At 33.9% G+C, this 21,853-nt stretch overlaps 1 protein-coding gene across 18 annotated transcripts in view; it reads right to left on the minus strand.

Annotated features, from left to right (window-relative positions):
• Positions 1-21,853, minus strand: part of mtss2b (MTSS I-BAR domain containing 2b) — a 196,974-nt gene that overhangs the window by 91,227 nt on the left and 83,894 nt on the right. For all 18 annotated transcript variants that reach the window (XM_087261823.1, XM_087261817.1, XM_087261810.1 and 15 more), the window contains 2 exons: positions 7,398-7,459; positions 7,189-7,262 (listed from right to left, as the gene is read on the minus strand). In XM_087261823.1, coding sequence (XP_087117949.1) covers positions 7,189-7,207 — 19 coding nt within the window. In that variant the 5' untranslated portion in view covers positions 7,208-7,262; positions 7,398-7,459. The remainder of the gene's footprint in view (positions 1-7,188; positions 7,263-7,397; positions 7,460-21,853) is intronic.

Consider the following 21,853-nt stretch of genomic DNA (forward strand, 5'->3'; position numbering starts at 1 on the left):
GGACTTCCAGAGTTCATTAAGATTGTTTGGATTTATCTTCAGTGCCTCCTCCTCCTTCTTACCCTAGACATGCTCTATAATGTTCATATCTGGTGACTGGGTTGGCCAATCCTGGATCACCTTGACCTTCTTTGCTTTCATGAACTTTGATGTGGAGGCTGAAGTACAGTTTGAGGAGCGCTATCCTGCTGAAGAATTTGCCCTCTCCTGTGGTCTGTAATGTAATGGGCAGCACAAATGTGGATATTCATGTTGCCATCCACTCTGCAGATCTCTTGCACGCCCCCAAACCTAATGTAACCCCAAATCATGATTTTTCCTTCACCAAACTTGACTGATTTCTGTGAGAACCTTGGATCCATGCTGGTTTCAATAGGTCTTCTGCAGTATTTTGTGATAATTGGGGATTCAGTTCAACAGAAAAATCTACCTAGACTAAAAGTCAAGTTGTTATTTGTTGCTCTTACAACTGGGATTGGCGACAAGACTTTTGTCAGGTAGTGTATGATTTAGGTAATAAAGTGTATATGGTACTAATATGCAACCTTCAGGGGTAAATAAGATTCAAGGGAGTACCTTTTGAAAAGTTGCCATCTCTGCCACAAAAGATAATATCTAAGATATAAAAATACAGCACAAGAAAACATTTAAAGACCATTTTTAAAGTTATCACCTGTTCTCTGGATTTCCTATATCTAAAGGTGTGTGTGTTTTGAGACTAATTTTATATTTCAAATCTCAAATAAAATGCATTTAATTGCAGGTCATTATAAAATTCAGTTTTCAGGCTTTACTGTTGCCTAGGTTTAGCTAAGGAAACATTTTTAAGTCACAAATAAACTGTAAAAACATTAAATAAAAAGATATTTAATAATCCAGTCAACATTCAGAATTAAAAAAAAACACATGTCTAGTCAATATTATAACCTTTGAAAAGCAAATATGGGAAAACTAAAAATTAACAATTGAAGTACAGTTATCTTTGAAGAGGAGAAATTGACTAAACGTTAAAGTAACATTATTATAATAATATATATAATAAGCAGGAACAAATCAGTGTTAATTTCGTTGACAAAACATTTTCATGATGAATAAGTTTCTACCAACAAAAACTAGACCAAAACTAAATAAAAGTTAAGTGAGGATGATGAAAACTATAATAAAAATTTACTGACATTTTCGTTGACTAATAAAAACAAGACAGGAATGTGATTAAGTAAAGTTTTTTGGTAAATACCCAATCAGACTTAATCTTGGTGTGTGATGCATGACGCGCACACACTAACATTTGAGAAGTAACACAGTAAAAGTCTGAAAAGTAGACGCGGAATGTCACCTGCATGTACTGTAACATCAACTACAACAGTAAAGCTTGGTATAGACTGACAATGCAAATTGGACTTAAACTGTTTTAAGCCCTTTCAAAGATTTAATAGCTTAAAACTGTTCAATGGGTAAATGACTAGTAGTTTACCATGTTAAAATAAAGGGTTTGCTAAATAATTGGACAACCCAGCACTTTCAGATGGCTACTGTTCTTACATGTGGATTGATTGCCAACACATCATTTTACATATTACACTGTAAAACCCAACAGTCAACTTTATCAACATTTATCAACATTGACTGAAAGTTAACTCTACTCATAAACTCTATAAGTTTTGAACCGTGTTGAAAGGAATGAGTTAATTAAATACCTCATTACTTAAATGGAGTAAGTTCACAGAACTCATTAGTTTTTTTTTTTACTCAAATGGTCTGTTGCAATCAGTTTCCTCAAATGGTTTGAGTTGCCTTCACTTATTGGATTTTACAGTACTCCGTTGGTTTAAGTTCTCTTCATTTATTGGGGTTTACTCTGCTCAAATTACTTTGTTTACTCAAATGGATTAAGTTCACAGTACTCATTAGGATTAGTTTTTGAACTTAAATGGTTTGTTGCAATGGGTTTTCTCAAACGGTTTTAGTTACCCTAACCTTTTGGGTTTTACAGTGTACTTATATTATAAATAAAGAACGCATATCTAATTTTTGGTCTTCAGTGGAAAGGCTATACTTCATATTTTAATGAGAGAGTTTAAGTTAGAATATTTTATATAAATAAATAGATACATTATTATAATTAAAATACACTTAAATTAAACCAAATATATTTTAACGAAGTAAATCTAAAGTAGGTTTAGTCAACTAAAATCTTATGAAATTTTGTTGACTAAAACTAGACTAAAACTAAAATGATTCTGAAGACTAAAATATGACTAAAACTAAAATATAATTTTAGTTAAAAGACTAAGACTAAAACTAAATTGGAATTTGCTGTCAAAATTAACATTGAAACAAATCAATGTGTGTGTGTGTTTCTGTAAAACATGTTAAAAATACATAAATGAATAACAAACACGCAAATACACAAGCATGCTGCAGACTGGAATGATATCTAAATTGTACTATTCGCATTTGAATTTGCATATCAGTAGTCTATAAGACAAAACACACATTTCCCAAACTTTTAATCTTACAGTAAAGTATACATCTCTTCTGTTTACTTCCAGAGGATATGCTTATAAGTTTAAAACGACATGAGGGAAAGCAAACAATGATAAAAGTTTAATCTCTGGGTGAACTAAGCAATTCTATGGTCGTTTGAATGTGAGAACACAAGAAAAAAATGCCAGTGATGAAGCAAGCAAGCTAGACTGGATCTCAGCGGGAGAGGAGGAGGATGAGCTGAAGGATGAAGAGCAGTAAAGAAAGTAAATGAGAAGCAGATTATAGCGGTTACTGGCAGGAAGCATCAGTTTCCTCCTTCACTTTAGTGGCGGACCCCCATTGAGAGGATAAAGGCCTGGAGTGTGTTTGTGTGTGTGTGCGGTTGTGTTTGCGTGTTTGCTTCCGTTTCATTGCGGTTCATTGCCATCTCCTCCTCCTTGCTTCGTGGCAGTCTGTGTCGTTGTGATGTGGAGGGGGTGAAACTTATCTCCCAAACTAAAACCTTACCAGATAAACTTTGGAAACAACATGCTAGTGCCAAATTTTCCACATAATGATATTGTGTTGGTTTTTTATGCAAGTTTTTTTAAGTACTTTTAAAGTGAAATTTCTAGTGAGTGGTGCTGAAAGTGCATTAATAAATAAATAAATAAATACAGTTGAAGTCAGAATTATTACCATTATTAATTATTAATTATTATTATTATTATTTTTTTATATTTTCCAAATGATGTTTAACAGAGCAAGGAAATTTTCGCAGTATGTCTGATAATATTTTTTCCTCTGGAGAAAGTATTTTTTTTTTTTTTTTTTTTGACAAGAATAAAAAAATCTAAAAAAAAAATAATAATAAAAAAAACATTTTAAGATCAAAATTATTAACCCCTTTAAGTTATATATATTTTCAGATAGTCTACAGAACAAACCATTGTTATACAATAACTTGCCTAATTTCCCTAACCTGCCTAGTTGACCTAATTAACCTAGTTAAGCCTTTAAATGTCACTTTAAGCCGTATAGAAGTGTCTAGAAAATATCTAGTAAAATATTATTTACTGTCGTCATGGCAAAGATAAAATAAATCAGTTATTAGAGATGAGTTATTAAAACTATTATGTTTAGAAATGTGTTGAGAAAATCTTCTCCTTTAAACAAAAATTGGGAAAAAAATAAACAGGGGGGCTAATAAATCAGGGGGCTAATAATACTGACTTCAGATGTAAATGTGAATATTGCATTATTTTATTGCTGTTATATGTGCTGTAAAAGAAAAAATTACACCTGATTCTAAAATGTAAAAAAAATAAATAAATCAAAAAAAATTCTAACAGAAAAAAATTGTAAAAAAAAAAAATTATTTGTGACAATATAAAATTAATTTTATAGGTCCCCGCTAAAGTCTTTTCTCTCTTTTATGTGATTGTTGTTTTAAGTGTGATGTACCGTGTAAGCTACTAAGCACGCTTGCTATGTAAAGGCACCAAAATACGTATTTTATAATACTTTAATTTCTTCAAGTTATTGTTTGTTCTTCGTTTGAGGGTAAATAAAAACGTCTGAAAAGGCTGAGCGATGAATTTTAGTTCATGAACAAGAACATTGCACCCCGGTGCAATGCAGGATTCTGGGTTTTAAACACAATAACGATGGTAGCTGTACCAGCTTTGATACTCGACTCTCAAGTGTGTTCATTACTAACTTTAGTTTTCATTTTAGTTTATTTAGGGCAGCAAGGTGGCGCAGTGGGTATTGCTGTTGCCTCACAGCAAGAAGGTCTCTGGTTCGAGCCTTGACTGGGTCAGTTGGCATTTCTGAGTGCAGTTTGCATGTTCTTCCTGTGTTCGCGTTTGTTTCCCATGTTTCCCAGTGATGGGCCGCAGCTGCGTAAAAACATATGCTGGATAAGTTGGTGGTTCAAAAATAAAATAAAATAAAATAAAATAAAATAAAATAAAATAAAATAAAATAAAATAAAATAAAATAAAATAAAATAAAATAAAATAGCAGGGCACTTGTGAGTCCTGTGGTAAACTCAATGTTTGATTCATGGACTCTGTGTTTTACTTGTTATTTTAGATCCAGGTCAGGTCTGAAAAGTGTCTGAGGAACTGTGAGGAACTTGGCAGCCGCCCTCCCTTTAGCTTTTAGCAAATCCATTCGGTCACATGATCTCTGAACAGCACGTGATCCCTCACTCCCTAAAGAGACCTGAGTTTAAGAGCTCTCACCAATGTCAAAAGGCCAACCTATAAAACATCTACTCCACTTTTACCTGCTCCACATCATCCCCAACCACTTCTATTAGCTGATTCAATCTAGATTGTGTTCCTATCATTCTGAAATGTAAGTCTCTGAAAGCTGTTGTCATCCTTTCAACTACAGTCAGCCTGAGTCTATTCTAAGAAAAGGGGCCAGACATGTGCTGCTGTCTAAATTACAAGAGATTAAATGAAATTTGACTCAAAGGCTTGCATATCAACTCAAATGAGGTTTACACAGCATTTGACCTGCGACCAGCTCTGCTACATGCTGTATCATTAAAGTCATTTTTAGGTTTGCAGTTTGTCATTTGCTGCATCTGTCTTTCTCATTCTAGTCAGAGCAACAAGATACTAAAGAGTGAACATAAGAATTGGCCAGAATCTACATAATTCAGTCAGTGAGCACATGTAATAAAGCCATTTTCAGACTAATTTAAATGCATCTGACTGGCTACAGAATTCATAAGCTTGACAGAAACTCACTGACCGATGTCATCCTCATGATGTGCTTGCTTTAAAGGTTTGGGTTGATGAACTAGTTTTACCCTAAAATGAGACTTGGATTGTTATGGTAAAATCAACACTATTGTTACACCTTCAGCGAGGACTGAAGAAGCAACTGGAGCTAAAATTCAGACATGGTAAATGATGTTTTTATTTCTGACTCACACTACAAGTGCTAGACCAATTTCAACAGACTGAGCCATCTGACCAATCAGAGCAAAGTAGGTTCAGACAAAAAATACAAGACAAAACAAACTGTCTGAAACTCATAGGCATGTAAATCCATAAAAATAAAATAAAATAAAATAAAATAAAATAAAATAAAATAAAATAAAATAAAATAAAATTAAATTAAATTAAATTAAATTAAATTAAATTATAAACAAGCATTCAGAATAGCAGGGCACTTGCAAGACCATAAAATTTCAGCCAAATCTGTTTTTATTCAAGATATTTGAGAATCTATTTTCACTGGACAATAAATTGATTGAGAATATGAATTTTGAGGGGAAAAATATTTAAATTCACATTGACAGAATATGAAACTTGAGAAAAACACATTTATCCATCAAAGACAAATACAGGATGTTTAAAAAAAGTGAATAAATAAAAGTAAAATAAGTAAAAATAAAATAAATATATAATAAAATATAATATAAATAATATTATAATATTATAATATAAATATAATAAAAATAAAATATAAAATAGAATAAATACTAAATAGTATAAAATACTAAAATAGTATAAAATAATAAACAAATAAAATGAAAAAAATAACTAAAATAATGTAAAATAAAATAACAAACTAATAAAATCAAATTAAATAAATAAATAAATAACAAAAAATAAAGTAAATAAAGTAAAATGAAATAAAAAATATAAAATCAAAAATAAATAAAATATAAAATAAAATAAAAAATTATAAAAAATAAAATAAAATATAAACAAAAAATGAAATGAAATAAAAAATAGTAATATGAATATTAGTAGTAAACATTTTAATAAAATTAAAACTACATAAAATATTCAAATGAAATAAAATAAAAATATAAAATAAAATGCTACAAAAGTGAATAAAATCCCTTTCATTTATCAATATTATTGTTAATTATTCTCATTTTCTCTTCAAGTTTTTTTTTTACCCCTACAGCCTCCATCTGAAACAGCTTTCTAGGGGTCACAAGTGTGGTGTTGCTTTTTCAAGACCCACAGGAAGGCTTCCAGCACCATCACCTCATTAATAACACAACATGCCCACACAAACTATATGAACACAGATCATCATACTCCTTCAAACACAGTCTTTACCTCAGGCAAACCACAAGATGAAATAAAATAAAAAAACAAATCCCCAGACGAAAAGAAAAGCCTATTATGATCATAATAAGGCTGGCGGTTACTTTCAAACAGCTTCATTTCATCAGTCCAATTGCCTTGAAGATCTCGACTCTGTCAAGTCATTACTAAAGCACCAAACCATAAATAACCGAAATACCCAGCAAGCAATGAGCTGCGTCTTTGTTCCCTCTCATTTATCCATTATAGTCAAGGATTTATAACATCCGTTTGTTGGTGCCACAAGAACAGACTGTTCAAAACCCACCAGAGATGCAGATGAATAATACAGCTCAAGCAACTACTGATGGAAACTAACCACTGCACCCCAAAAAAAGTCCTACATGTACACAAATACATCCTCACACACTTTTCTTAGCCAAATGAGGGCATTAAATGTAGAGAGGCTGCTAAGTGCCATCTATAATCCTTGGTATTGAACGAATCAACGTCTATCATATCTCTTTATCCACTAGTGTTTTCTGCTTTACATAAATAGCATAATAGAATATACGTCTCTCTGAATGCTGGACAGAAAGCATACACACTCAAATCACAACGAAACACATTCACAGAGATCGCTGATTTTGCCTACCTCTTGTGTTGGTTGCCATGTCTGCCACCTTCTGAAAGGCATCCAGAAAGGCCACGGCTGCAAGCACAGTGGTTCTGAAAAGCGCAAAATCAATGGGATTATATAAAAATATGAAAATAATATGAAAATATTAAAAATAATGACATGTCTTTTCATTCAAAACCTGGAGGAAAACAAAGTGATGGGTGCAGATGTGAGACTGAACTTACCGGAGTTGAGAGTGCAGTTTGGTGGCCTTGGCATTGAAGTCTTCCCAGACGGGATATGAACACTGGAAAAAGAACAAAGACGCAAGGTGAGCTGTGAATGTGTACTTTGTCTGAATACAGTGTGTTCAATGTACAATGTGTGGGTTTTTTTAGTTTAGCAAACTGACATTCAAAGGTTTGAGGTCTGTGTTTTTGGTAATGACCTTTTTCATTCATTCATTTTCTTTTCGGATAGGTTCCTTTATTAATCTGGGGTCGCCACGGTGGAATGAACCGCCAACTTATCCAGCACATGTATTACACAGCAGATGCCCTTCCAGCTGCAAACCATCACTGGGAATGTAATGACCTTATAATATCATAAAAAAATTAAAATAAAATAAATAGGTGAAAATAAAAAAATAAAAAAATAAAAATAAGTAAAAACAGATAGATAGATAAATAAATAAATAATAAAATAGAATTAAATTTAAAAAAATTGTGACGCGGTGGCGCAGTAGGTAGTGCTGTCACCTCACAGCAAGAAGGTTGCTGGTTCGAGCCTCGGCTGGGTCAGTTGGCATTTCTGTGTGGAGTTTGCATGTTCTCCCCGTGTTAGCATGGGTTTCCTCAGGGTGCTCCGGTTTCCCCCACAAGTTCAAAGATATGCGGTACAGGTGAATTGGGTAAGCTAAATTGTCCGTTGTGAATGATTGTGTGTGGGTTTTTTTTCCCAGTGATGGGTTGTGACTGGAAGGGCATCCGCTGCATAAAACATATGCTGGATAAGTTGGCGGTTCATTACACTGCGGTGACCCCTGATGAATTAAGGGACTAAGCCGAAGGAAAATTAACGAATGTATGAATAAATAAACAATTACTAAACGAGTGCGGACCATGAGCTTTTAAGTTATTCTGTTTAAAAAAGATCAATGCAAGCAGTTTTGCCAGATTGGGCGGTTTCCTACCAAATTGACTCTTCGCTTGAGTAACCCACCAATCGTAGCTTAGCAACTGTAGCTACGCGCAGGAGCCCTGTCAAGCTTTCGAGCGAGAGAAACCGGCCATCGCCTTGTTCATATGGATTGTGCAAATCTGACACCCGGTATCCTAAAAGTTTGGACGGGATAGTGGAATTTTTTTCATTTTCAAAACCTAAAACCAAAGGGGAGAAATGGCAGTGTGGATTCAAGCTGTGTGAGGGGCGCTGTAGGAGTGGAGTTAAGTTGGTTTTGTTTTTAATATTTCTGACATATTCAGTGATAGACCGATGGCAATAACTTACAAACCTCTTACCCTAACATTACACAGATCTAAACTCAGTTTCCTACAAAAATACAACGCAGGTTATGTTTCACAGCTGTCTTTTTCTTTTTCTTTTTTCGCTTGATATTATGAGCACTGCTCTGTTAAGCCCTCGCCATAGTAGTCACACTAATAGCAATCATATTCTTTTTCAAGCTACGAATATTTGAAACTACATATCAACAGAACAAAACAGAGATATGATCACAATCTGAGCACTTGCGATATTGAGCACTTGCTATTTTGAGTAATTTACAAGCCTCAATGTCAATGTCAAAGCTACAATTTACTGATGTTCTCATCCGCCTTTTGGAGATTGAGTCATTGGTGACGGTGATATAGCAGGTTTTAGTGTCTGCTTTTATATTTGGTGTTGGATTTGCCGGTAGGGAAAATCTATTTGTTCACTTCTGCTATTTATACTTTAATTTGCATTTCAATTAATTTATTTATTAATGGTAAATTAGAATAGAAATGGTATAAAGAGCACACAAACATACGCACAGACAGTGATAGGTGTGCATTGTTATGGGTAAATGATGCTAATATTTGACACAAATTCATCAATTTCTTCTTTCTGGCTGCTTTTTCTGCGAATGAATGATGTAGAAGCACTGTCCATGTGTGGTTCCTCATCGGTTAGTAATGCTATATTTCATTGCACAACATTAATCTATCAGGCTTTATGGCTAAAAAAGAGAAATCATGGTTTAATTTGTTATTATTAGATTGGTTTTAAATGTCACCTCTCCTGCTGTGCATGAACTAAGCTGTTGAATGGTCAGTGTATGATGCAGCTAGGCTAAGCTAGCTTCAATTTCGATTAAGTTATTTTCTAATCGTTGCCTATTATGTCGTGAATCTAATGTAATGCATACTGAAGTCGTTTTTTTGTCTGGCTTTCTAAGATATCTCACCTGTTTGCCAAAAATGACTAATTATATCCCTGGCAATGTCTGACACCGGCGCATACACATTGTAAAGACGATGCAGGCACGAAAGCTTGAAGGCTTAGCAACAGTAGCTAAGTAGGGCGGGGCTTAGCAATGGGTCAATTGGGCGGTTTTGAACACCGCTGTGCAGGTTCAAAATGGCATAGGCGGGTATAGAAAATTTGGGCGGTTTTGCAATGTGTTCTCATTTCAGTGAGTTTTGGATCATTTTTGGGCTGGAATCAGTCAGCTACATCTGTCAACACTGAATGCAGGAGCACATATCTATCTACTATCTTTTAATCCACACACAGATGCATTTGTTAACATGGGCAACTATTGAAAAGATGGACAAGACTCTGTAAAGGTGTAAGCATAAACTTATAATTGTAATTGTTGTTTTATTAGTTACACTGCAAGAGCCAAACTCCATTCACCAAAAACTAAAACACACACATACACACCCACACAAATAATGTCAAATGTGCTTTATGTTGTGTCTATTGGAATTGTCTCTTGGAAATTGCATTCAAAATCTATTTGGCTTAAAAATCGGAGGCGGCTTTTAGCACCCAAGAAACATTTCTTATTCTTATCAATGCTGAAATCAATTGCAACTTTAACACTGTGTATTCATTCATTCATTCATTCATTCATTCATTCATTCATTCATTCATTAATTTATTTATTCATTCATTTTCTTTTTAGCTTAGCCCCTAAATAATTAATAAATTAATTAAGGGATGCCACAGCGGAATGAACCACCATTTTATCCAGCACATGTTTTACGCAGCGGACGCCCTTCTAGCCGCAACCCATCATTGGGAAACAACACTACGTATTATTAAACTTCATTTTCCTTCGGCTTAGTCCCTTTTTTCATCAGGGGTCACCACACCAGAATGAACTGCCAATTTATCCAGCATATTTTTTATATAGTGGATACCCTTCCAGCTACAACCCAGTACTGGGAAACATCCATACACTCTCACACACACCCTACGGCCAATTTAGTTTTTATTTAATTCAACTATACCTTCATGTCTTATACTGTGGGGAAAACCGCCCAGCAGGCACAGGATGTCAACATAATGTCATATTGACGTTGTACCCCAAAGTACCTCGTAGTGGGGACATTGTATTTTGTTTTTGTTTGGAATTTAAAATCGAGTTGACGTCAAAGCCCACTATCAGGCTGACGTCATACACCTTGACATTGTGTGGACGTTACCACTATGACATCTATCAGATGCTGGATTTTGGTAACTTTTCAACACAATCTAAAATCAACCATATATTAACGCAATTTGACGTCGTTATTGGACGTCAAAATAAAAGTGTCTTTAGACACTGGCTAGACATTGAATTTTGGTCACTTGACATTACAACCTAAATCTAACTTAATATTAACGTCTTATGATGTTGTGTGCCAGCTGAGCGGAGCACCCAGAGGAAACCCATGACAACAAGGGGAGAACATTCAAACTCCACACTAGGGCTGTGTGATTAATCAAAATTGAATTACAATCGCGATTTGAAACATTGCGATTAGCTAATTGCAAGAGGCTGGGATATGAAATATATATAATTTAACTTCCCCCACCCAGAGCAAATGTGCGACCGTCATTAGTATTACTAGCCAATTGAGTAAGCACCCTTTCCTTATACCTATTCAGAATTTCTCAACCAAACTATGTAAAACGCCCACAATAAAAAAACAAACAGGAAATCACAGATTATGGCATCTGCCACTTCAGAAGCATTAATAGATCAATTCATATCAAAGAAAAACAGCACATCTGTAACATGGTAACATCTTGGTTTCAAAGTCACAGATACCAAACAAAACCAGGTAATTCATAAGAGCCGCCACAGAATTGTTGTTACAGCATGAGGAAATACAACAACCAGCACCTAAAAAAGCACCACATGCGGCTATATGAGGAGCATCTTGCTAATAAGTCAAGTAAAAAGTACGGCCAGTGACAATCTAGTAGCAAGCAAAGTACATTTTCAGAGTTGTTTGGTAATATTAATGGATATTTTTTCAGTCACTGCATTAGTAGTAAGAAGCTAAAATACAGAATGTTGAGCTGAAGCTTATTTACAAAATTAAATCAAATCGAAATCGCAATATCTGTCAAAAAAAAATCACAATAAAATATTTTCCCCTAATCGCACAGCCCTACTCCACACAGAAATGCCAACTGACCCAATTGGGACTCAACCAGCTACCTTCTTGCTTTGAGGTAACCCCTGAGCCACCGTATCTCCCTTTACTACATTCAATATGTATTTACTTCAGCCATTCATGCATTATGTATTACAGTATTTACTACAGCATAATGTATCACATCAGTGCTGAAAAACAGTATTCATTCTACTGAAAAAAAAAACAAACATTAATGCCTAATAGGCGGAGCAGAGGCACAGTAGGTAGTGCTGTCGCCTCACAGCAAGAAGGTCGCTGGGTCGCTGGTTTGAGCCTCGGCTCAGTTGCCGTTTCTGTGTGGAGTTTGCATGTTCTCCCTGCATTCGCATGAGTTTCCTCCGGGTGCTCCGATTTCCCCCACAGTCCAAAGACATGCAGTACAGGTGAATTGGGTAGGCTAAATTGTCTGTAGTGTATAAGTGTGTGTGTGAATGTGTGTGTGGATGTTTTCCAGAGATAGGTTGCGGCTGGAAGAGCATCCGCTGCATAAAAAGTTGCTGGATAAGTTGGCGGTTCATACTGCTGTGGCGACCGCGGATTAATAAAGGGACTAAGCCAACAAGAAAATTAATTAATTAATTAATGCCTAATAATAAAAATAAAGGTTAAACAAACTGTTCTCCAAAAATTCACCATCAAGAATATGTTGATCAAAAGAAAATATCTTGAAGGATTTTGGAAACAAGAAGCATCCTGACATCCTTAGTCAAACAAAAACAAAATAAAGTAAAGTAAAAATACAATGGCAGTGGCAATGGTTTTCCAACTGTCACAATCACCAGCGTTCCAGCCTGTGCAGATCACTGGTATTCATAGAACTACATATCCGCCATAAAATGGACTCAAAGATCCAGTCATGCACCACTCACACACCTGGCCTAGATTCCCATGACTGCAAACAGACACAGCTGAAGCTATTCATTAACTGATTACAAGAACTATTTAAACAGCACAAACACACACATTGTTGCTGAGTCTTGTTAAACAGTTTTGTGAACATTACATGTTTTCCTTTCTTTTCCTTGCCTTGTCTTGCCGTGTTTTTGATCCTTGCTTTGTTTTGTTTGTTTATTTATGTCTGCTGCCTGCCTTTTGACTATCTTTCTTTGTATTCGACTTTGACTCTGGATTTGCCTTCATACATCTGTTTGCTTCTGATTGTGACTGTTGTTTGCCAGACCATCTCTGTATAATAAACCCTGCATTTGGATTCTCACTCCGTGTTGTCAGCGTCACTTCACATAACACCAGAATTCTTTACAATAAATTATTTAGTATTCAACAGAAAGAAAAAAAATCAAACCAGCTTGGAGGGTAAATAAAGGACCAAGACCAAATTGTATTAATGTATGCATTCATATATAATATGCAGCATGATATTAGCTATAGATAAAGGCTCTAATAATGAAGTCCTTTACATGCTGTAAAAATATATGTATAAAATGGATGATGTGTGTGTGTGTGTGTGGGAGGTGAGGGGGGTCGGCTGTGGTGTTTGAACATCGGTGTGATCATTTGGGGGGATGTGATTTGTCCTGGGGCAGGAACAGGAGTGTCCTCTGTCGATAAGGGGACGTGTCGTGTATAGCTCTGCCTAGTTGCCACGGAAACGCAGCAGACGAAATATTCTGTGTGAAGTCTGCTTTACAACAGGCCATGGGCTAAAAGCACAGTGGCTGAGCTGAAACTAACAAGCATGACCACTAGTACACACAATCTTGTGACTGTCATCCTCAGCTGTAATTGGCTTTTTGATCTCTTAAAATGACTGCATTGATGATGATCACTATTTTAAAATGATATATAAATCAAACGAAAAATATAGAAGCAGAATAGAATAGATAGAGTAGAAAATAAAACGAAATTATTATAAAATATAATATATTATAAGATATATATTTGTAATATAACATATTATAACAAAATATAATAAAATAATATATCATAATATAACATAATGTAATATAATATAATATAATATAATAACATAAAATAATATATTAATATAATATATTATAATAATATAAAATAATACATTAATATAATATAATATAACATAGTATATAATGTAATATAATATAAAACAATATAATATAATAATATAATAATAACACAACATAATAAAATATAAAATAAAACAATATAATAATATAATATAATATAATAATATAAAATAATACATTAATATAATATAATATACAACAATATAATATAATATAATATAATATAATATAATATAAAATAATATATTAATACAATATATTAATATAATATAATATAATATAATATAAAACAATATAATATAATATAATATAATATAATATAATATAATTAAATAATATATTAATATAATATAAAAAAATATAATATAATATAATATAATATAATATAATATAATATAATATAATATAATATAATATAATAACATAAAATAATATATTAATATAATATATTATAATAATATATAATAATACATTCATAATATATTATAATAATATAAAATAATCCATTAATATAATATAATATAACATAGTATATAATGTAATATAATATAAAATAATATAATATAATAATATAATAATAACACAACATAATAAAATATAAAATAAAACAATATAATAATATAATATAATATAATAATATAAAATAATATATTAATATAATATAATATACAACAATATAATATAATAAAATATAATAAAATATAATATAATATAATATAAAATAATATATTAATATAATATATTAATATAATATAATATAAAACAATATAATATAATATAATATAATATAATATAATATAATATAATATAATATAATATAATATAATATAATATAATATAATATAATATAATATAATACAATAATATAAAATAATATATTAATATAATATAAAACAATATAATATAATATAATATAATATAATATAATATAATATAATATAATATAATATAATATAATATAATATAATATAATATAATATTCACTCCCAAAAATTTTATAAGGAATAATGTACAACTTGACAAATTTTTCCAACACATCACTAATCAAAATATGGTATCCTACCCAAAAAAACTATAAATTATGCTTCATTACATCAAACCAAATATGGGTAAAATAAGCCTGATTTATATTTCCGCACAGCTGCAGGTTGTGGAGTCTTTTATCCTTGACGCACTCGTCGTTGTACTATAATAACAACGGTGAAAACTCAGAGTGACTGTCCTAAACAAACATTGGTAAAGAAGAAGTCTGCGAGTTGAGTTGCAAAATGAAAGAATGTAATTATTAGTGGTGTAACGGATCACAAATCTCATGGTTCAGATCACACTACATTTTTTAAGTTACAGATCAGACCTTTTTCGGATCAGCAAAAAAGGGAGGAGACAAAAGTCATTTCCTTTCTATTTATACAAAAATAGTACTGCAAAAAGCACTGGTTTTAACAAACAGAACTTAGAATATTTTAATTAAAATCAAGAAAGAACCGGCTGAAAAAGAGGAAAATATTCAATACAAAAAAACTGATCATGCTAAATAAAGAAATCTAACATCTTGTACAACATATCATATATTTTTTTCAATTAATGATTCAACAATTCATACATAAAACTTCATGTTGCATTATAGGTGGATCATTTTTGACAACCAATTCAGTGACATCATTTTGATGGTTGTTTGTCACCACCCATTGGTTACACAATGTAATTGCTCAAACATTCAGAAGCGTCAAGTCCCATTAAATAGTGAGTTTAACCTTTACCATACACATCAATGTTCATATCTAAACTATACACTGTTTTCCCAGTACTTCTGTGCTATTTAATTGTTTATAACGAACTAAAATGTAAAAACTGAATCTCTCTCGGTCAAACACAGATTTGAATGCAGCGCTTCAAAAGATTATTAAACAGGTAAATTATTATTATTTATCATTCAATTGAGATCACAATCTTTAAATGTTTAATTGTGCAGCTTTACACTGAATGCATAAATGCAAGCTAAACAAACAGTGACAGAAAACACCTTTAATTTATAACCTAAGAAAGCATTTACATAGGTCCCACCACAACTATTTCTGTCATTATTATATTTTACAGGGAATCCAAAATGCTTTCAGACACGTGATTTGACTGACGCTAGAGGCGATCTCTCTGCAACTGTTATAAATGTTGTATTAACCTACAAGTTCAAAAAAGTTATTAATCTGCGGGTCACGTGCGTACCTAACTGTGAATTGTGATCTGTACCAATCACGGCTCAACCGAGAACCGTTACACCCCTAGTAATTATATATAAAATTAATAGGTAGTAATTCAATTTGGAATACACTCATGTAAATGTTTGCTTTTATTACATTTGTGTAAAAAAAATAACTGAGCTTACAAACTATATGTTTAAGCTAACTGCAAGCTTAATGCAAAACATTATACAAAATAAAATAAATAAGGAACTTACTTAAATAGCGTTGGACAAACTGTGCAAAAAATGTAGAGCGCATAGCTTCAAAAGAAACCTCAAATATTTCACATCAGGCAGTTGTTTTGGATTTTAAGCTTTGAATGCGGAGCTGCACAAAATTATATCACATTCGCCACATGCAACCAAGCAAACTTGTGTATGAGTATAAACCAGTCTTAAGGACAAATCTATCCAACCCAGGCTCTTTCTGAAAACTTAGTACCGTGGATGCTTCTGAAGACTGCGAAATACGTCCCGAAAGGTACGTATTTTTGCATTTTTTTTTGTTTTCACAAATCCACGAGAGGCTGCTGTGTGCACTTTTTCATATCTCAAATGTCTCTCGCGAGTGCCATTCATCCCACGCTGTTCTCGTGTAAATCTATCAGAGGCCACTGTCGACCGACCTAACCTCCTTCCTTAAACCCAACCAATTTTACCAATTGACCCACCCACCCACTTTCTTCCCTAAACCCAACCAACAATATACAAAAGCTGCCCAAAAAAAGAAAAGCCCTGGTCTGATTTTTACCACGTTTTCGGATTTTACCACATTCTCACCCTTCTTGTTCATTTTATTTTGTGAATTATGTTTTTGGATTCTGTTTCATCTGATTTTTGGAACCGATCTTCCCTGAACTCGAACCCTTGCGTCGTCATGGTCAACTCCTCTCTGTGTCTCAAGTCTGCCGATGTACACGACAAGCTAACTGGACAAACTGGTTGCAGGGGGAAAGCACTACACATGGAGGTAAGCGGTCAGCTGGTAAGCGTGAAAAGAAACAGCATCATACCGCCCATAGTGTTCTCTTAAAAAATTAAACGCCCGGCTACATAATTTGCGGTCTCCAGAAATGTCCACGGCACTTCGTTTTCAGAATAAGCCTGTGTTGCATCTATCCATTGTGCAAAAAAAAAAAGTCAACTATCCATCCAACCAATCCATGCCAACCTGAAATTAGTTTCAAGTAATAGGCAATTATCTAAATTGCGTTCATTGATTGAAAAATCTCATTTACTATTACTGAATAAATAAATATTACACCAAACTAACGGAAAATAGAAGTTTTTGAAGTGCAGGTCACCCCTTGTGGCAATATTGTAGTATTAAAAAAAATCTGACCAAATAAAAGTGTATTTTTATGTAAAAACTGTAATGAACTCCTATAATTTTGGCCAAAAAAACAACAACATTGTTTTCACCTCAATGTTCAGTGCGTTTTGAAACTGTTTACTAACCCCAAGAATCTTCTATCAGTCATGAAGGCTCGTCACACTGAACATGACTTAGCAAAAAAATCTTGCTATCGCTGATGCATCTCCACTTCAGGCTGTTTTTCCAGTCTCTCCATGTACCTGTGACTATGCTAGAGAAACCACAGCGCTCTTTGTTTGAATCTTAAGACCGCCCAGCGCAGTAGGGCTTTGAGCAGGGCAGATTCAGACTGCTGTGTGTCAAGGGGTGAAATTAGCCGCACTTCAGAGCATAGCTGGAGGTCGAGACTCTGCTCAATGACTGGAAGAAGAGCTTCCCCTTCCTCAAACGCCTACACATTACCCAAAAATCCCACTGCACCATCTCCACCAGTCACAAAAAGCAAGAATGATTTTAAGATAAAGAGGTTGGCACATAGGGACTGAAGTAAAATAGCCACAAGCAATGTTTGAATGGGATTTGTTTAATACAGTACATGGTGTCTGGGTTACTATTTTTAATTTAGGGCATCTGTGATTTCCAGATTTGGATGGGATTTGGGAATTATGAGGAATCATGAGGTTATTGATGCCCTTGAAAGCACACTGAATAAAACTAGCAGCCACTTTTTATTAATATAATAGTTTAACTCAAAATGAATATTTTAGGATTATCTGCTCATCCTCAGGCCATCTGAGATGTATTTGACTTTCCTTCTTCAGCTAGTGAGGAATTAAGAAAACATTCCAGGATTTTTCTCCATTTAATGTAGGTATTGGGTTTGTTTATTGAACAAGTATTGCTTTTGTTTAATACATTTATGATTTGATTAATGTTCGCTAGAGAAGACCCTTATTTGTAAGCTGGAGGATTAAAGTAAAGCAAGTAAAGTTCTTTCTTACATCCCTATGATTGGTCACGCGCTCAACAGAAAGGGCTGTGATTGACTCTTACAGTCTGGCGCTCTTCACAGATGAGTGACACTGATAAACAGCAGTGGCGATCACAGCTGATCCATGACAGACGCGGTGGAAAAAACTCTGCAGACACGCACTCGTGTCTGTATCTAGAAGTATCGCTGTAACAGCCGAGAGAGGAAAGTCATGCCAGCAGGTCAAGTGCGCCACAGTGAGAAGTTTACTTTTAGTCTCTCAATCGCAGTGAAATAGGGGCTTCTGCTTTACAATGAAAGACTGTCCAGCAAACACACATGCAGTGAAAGTGTGCAGTTTCTGCATTTTTAAGTAGTTGGAGCATTAAATAAATCTTGCGCTTGTCTCCCTTGCCATAGTAAGCTACGGCGACATAGCGCATATGAGATAAATTACGTCAGTACATAATAACCGGCTATGATTATTACTTAACCGATACAGAATTGTTCATGTCTGCATCGCAGTGCACGAAGAAACAATTAATTTTGACAACCCTAGTAATTAATCAAGTTAAGAGTTCAGATGCAAAAATCCTCTAAATGCAGTCTTAAATTTCCATCAAAAAGAGCATTATGCTCAGCTTCCTTCGTTTATGTTGAGTTTTTCACTTTGAAGACCACACAATGAACATATTCTTTGCCATAACAGTGAAATTACTGAACACACACACAGGAGCCTGATAAAATTCTCATTTTAAAATGTGTGAGAAAACACCCAAAAACAAGAAATTTCTATCATTATTTCTGCCTTTCTACCTGCCAAGTACAGTGTGTATCACTAAAAGAAAGATGGCTGTAGAGAATGAATGAAGAACAGTAAGGAGGACGGCACAGAAGGGCCCAGTCACGGGTGACACTACAAAAGCTGCTGACAAAGATGGTGAGCGTCTCTCCTTTGATCCAGCATCTCGTCCCGCTTGTTTGATGTCTGCTAATTTGCTCTGAAATGTGAAGACGTTACTCCCGGGAGACTCGGGGCTGTTTGAAGTGCTCTAATCTGCTGCACGGGACGAGGTTCATCATCTTTGGGAGGCTTGTGGGACAGTGATAACGCACGAAACACACTCCCCCCTCATCCATCCCCGTACATTTGCATATTCACAAGGCTAATCCAATAGCAGGACAGCTATGATTCCAATTATGCAAATAATGTTAGTCGGCTCAATTCAACTAAAGTTATTTCCCATCCTTCTATCCTGTTTTTTATTCAGTCTCTTTCTTGCCTTGCCAAGTGATCCACAAACAATTGGATAAGTACCTCTCTCCACACCAGTGGAGATAAAACATGCTTAAATGGGGCCCTGTAAAGAAAGATGGCTATTTTCTGTTTTGCCAAATCGTGTAGAAAAACTGCGTTAACGTTGATTTTTTTTTTTTTTTTTATTAATAAGGGATAAAAATAAATAAAATTTAAATAAATAAATAAAAAGCTGAAGACATTTTATGCATTCCATAAGCAAGAGCACAGTACCTGTATATATAATAAGGCAAGTCATTGGACAACAGTGTTTTGTAATCCATTAAGAAAGAAAAATTCAAAAGAGGGCCAATAATATTAAACTGAAAAACTATTTAAAAAAATGTATTTATTTTTTTTTTTTTTTTAATATACACTCACTGGCCACTTTATTGGGTACACCTGTCCAACAAATTTCTAATCAGCCAATCACATGGCAGCAACTTAATACATTTAGGCATGTACACATGGTCAAGACGATCTGCTGCAGTTCAAATCGAGCATCAGAATGGAGATTTAAGTGACTTTGAACGTGACATGGTTTAGAAACGGCTGATCTACTGGGATTTTTACACAACCATATCTAGGTTTTACAGAAAATGGTCAGAAAATTAAGAAGAGTAAATATCCAGTGAGCGGCAGGTCTGTGGCCGCAAATGTCTTGTTGATGCGAGTGGTCAGAGAAGAATGGCCAGACTGGTTTGAGCTAACAGAAAGACAACAGTAACTCCAATAACCACTCGTTACAACTGAGGTATGCAGAAGCGCATCTCTGAACACACAACACATCCAACCTTGAGGCGGATGGGTTACAGCAACAGAAGACCACACCGGGTGCCACTCCTGTCAGCTAAGAACAGTAAAACTGAGGTTACAATTCGCACAGGCTCACCAAAATTGGACAGTAGAAGATTGAAAAAACGTTGCCTGTTCTGATGGTTCTCAGATTTCTACTGCGACATTCAGATGGTAGGGTCAGAATTTGGCATCAACAACATGACAGCATGAATCAAACTAGAAAGGGGGTCCAACTTTGTAATAGTAAGGTGTACCTAATAAACTGGCCGGTGAGTGTATATAGTATTTTGAATGAATAAATTAACTAATGAAAAGCATTTAAAACCAACTAAAACAATGTTCCTATGCTTTCATCCACTTAATTATACATAATTATACTTAACACTTAATTTAAATGTTATCAAGTGTTAGATAATATTTGGAAGCTGGGCTATTTGACAAGACTGTAAATAATCAAACTCTGTCATGAACACACTTAGGAGTGTTTGACAAGGCTGAGGATTAAAAGTTATAATGTTGTAAATGATGTTCAGTTTCTTCATTAGACAGTAATGAACCGTATCAGCAAAGAGTTCAATGTTTATGTGTAATTTTGTTTTGCTTGTACATGCTTTTTAGACTCCAAAGTGCAATCGGAAACTGACTTGCACTGTGTGAATCAGCAAGCAATGCTGTTTTAGTAAAAGAATCTTCTTTAGCATTGGCACTAGCCAAAAATACATTGTTAAATTATATATCACAATAAGAGATTTTTCTATTATGCCAAACATCATAAAAGATATTTTGTGAATTTTCTACTAAAAGTATCTACATTTTTGCTTAGCAATATGCAATGAAAATTAACTTGAGCTTTAAACAACATTTATTGAATATTTAATATTTTTGGAATCATCAGATTCAAGATTTCCAAATAGTTGGAGCTCTACCAATTGCCATGCATCAATGGAAAGCTTTTACTTGTGGTGATTTTACTTTTACTTGATACTTTTCAGGTGATTTTTTCAAAGAAAAAGATGATTTTTGAATAGTTTTAGGTATTAATATATACTGTAATGGTGAATCAAAATAATTTTACAGAAACGTTGAATGATTTAAAATGATCAGTACAAATTTAAAAAATCTGTCACATCCTAAATTGTGCATTGACCAGAAGCATGTCTCCTCTAATGCAATCGAAATGATTAAGAATCTCTCAATATCATAGTGCTCACAGCAACTGAATCCACTACAAACCGATAGGATGAAAACATGAACCGATCAGCCTCTCCGTGTCCTTAAATGCCTTCTGTCAGCCATTATCCATGACCCTATTATAGAGGTGTACAGGCCAAACAAACCCCGTGACTTGATAATGTGGTAAGGATTAAATTGGATTGATTATAATGATGGCCCTTGAAAAGGGCAGC

Source organism: Danio rerio, chromosome 7, assembly GCF_052040795.2.
Source record: "Danio rerio strain M-AB ecotype USA chromosome 7, GRCz13ab, whole genome shotgun sequence".
NCBI classification, from domain to species: Eukaryota; Metazoa; Chordata; class Actinopteri; order Cypriniformes; family Danionidae; genus Danio; species Danio rerio.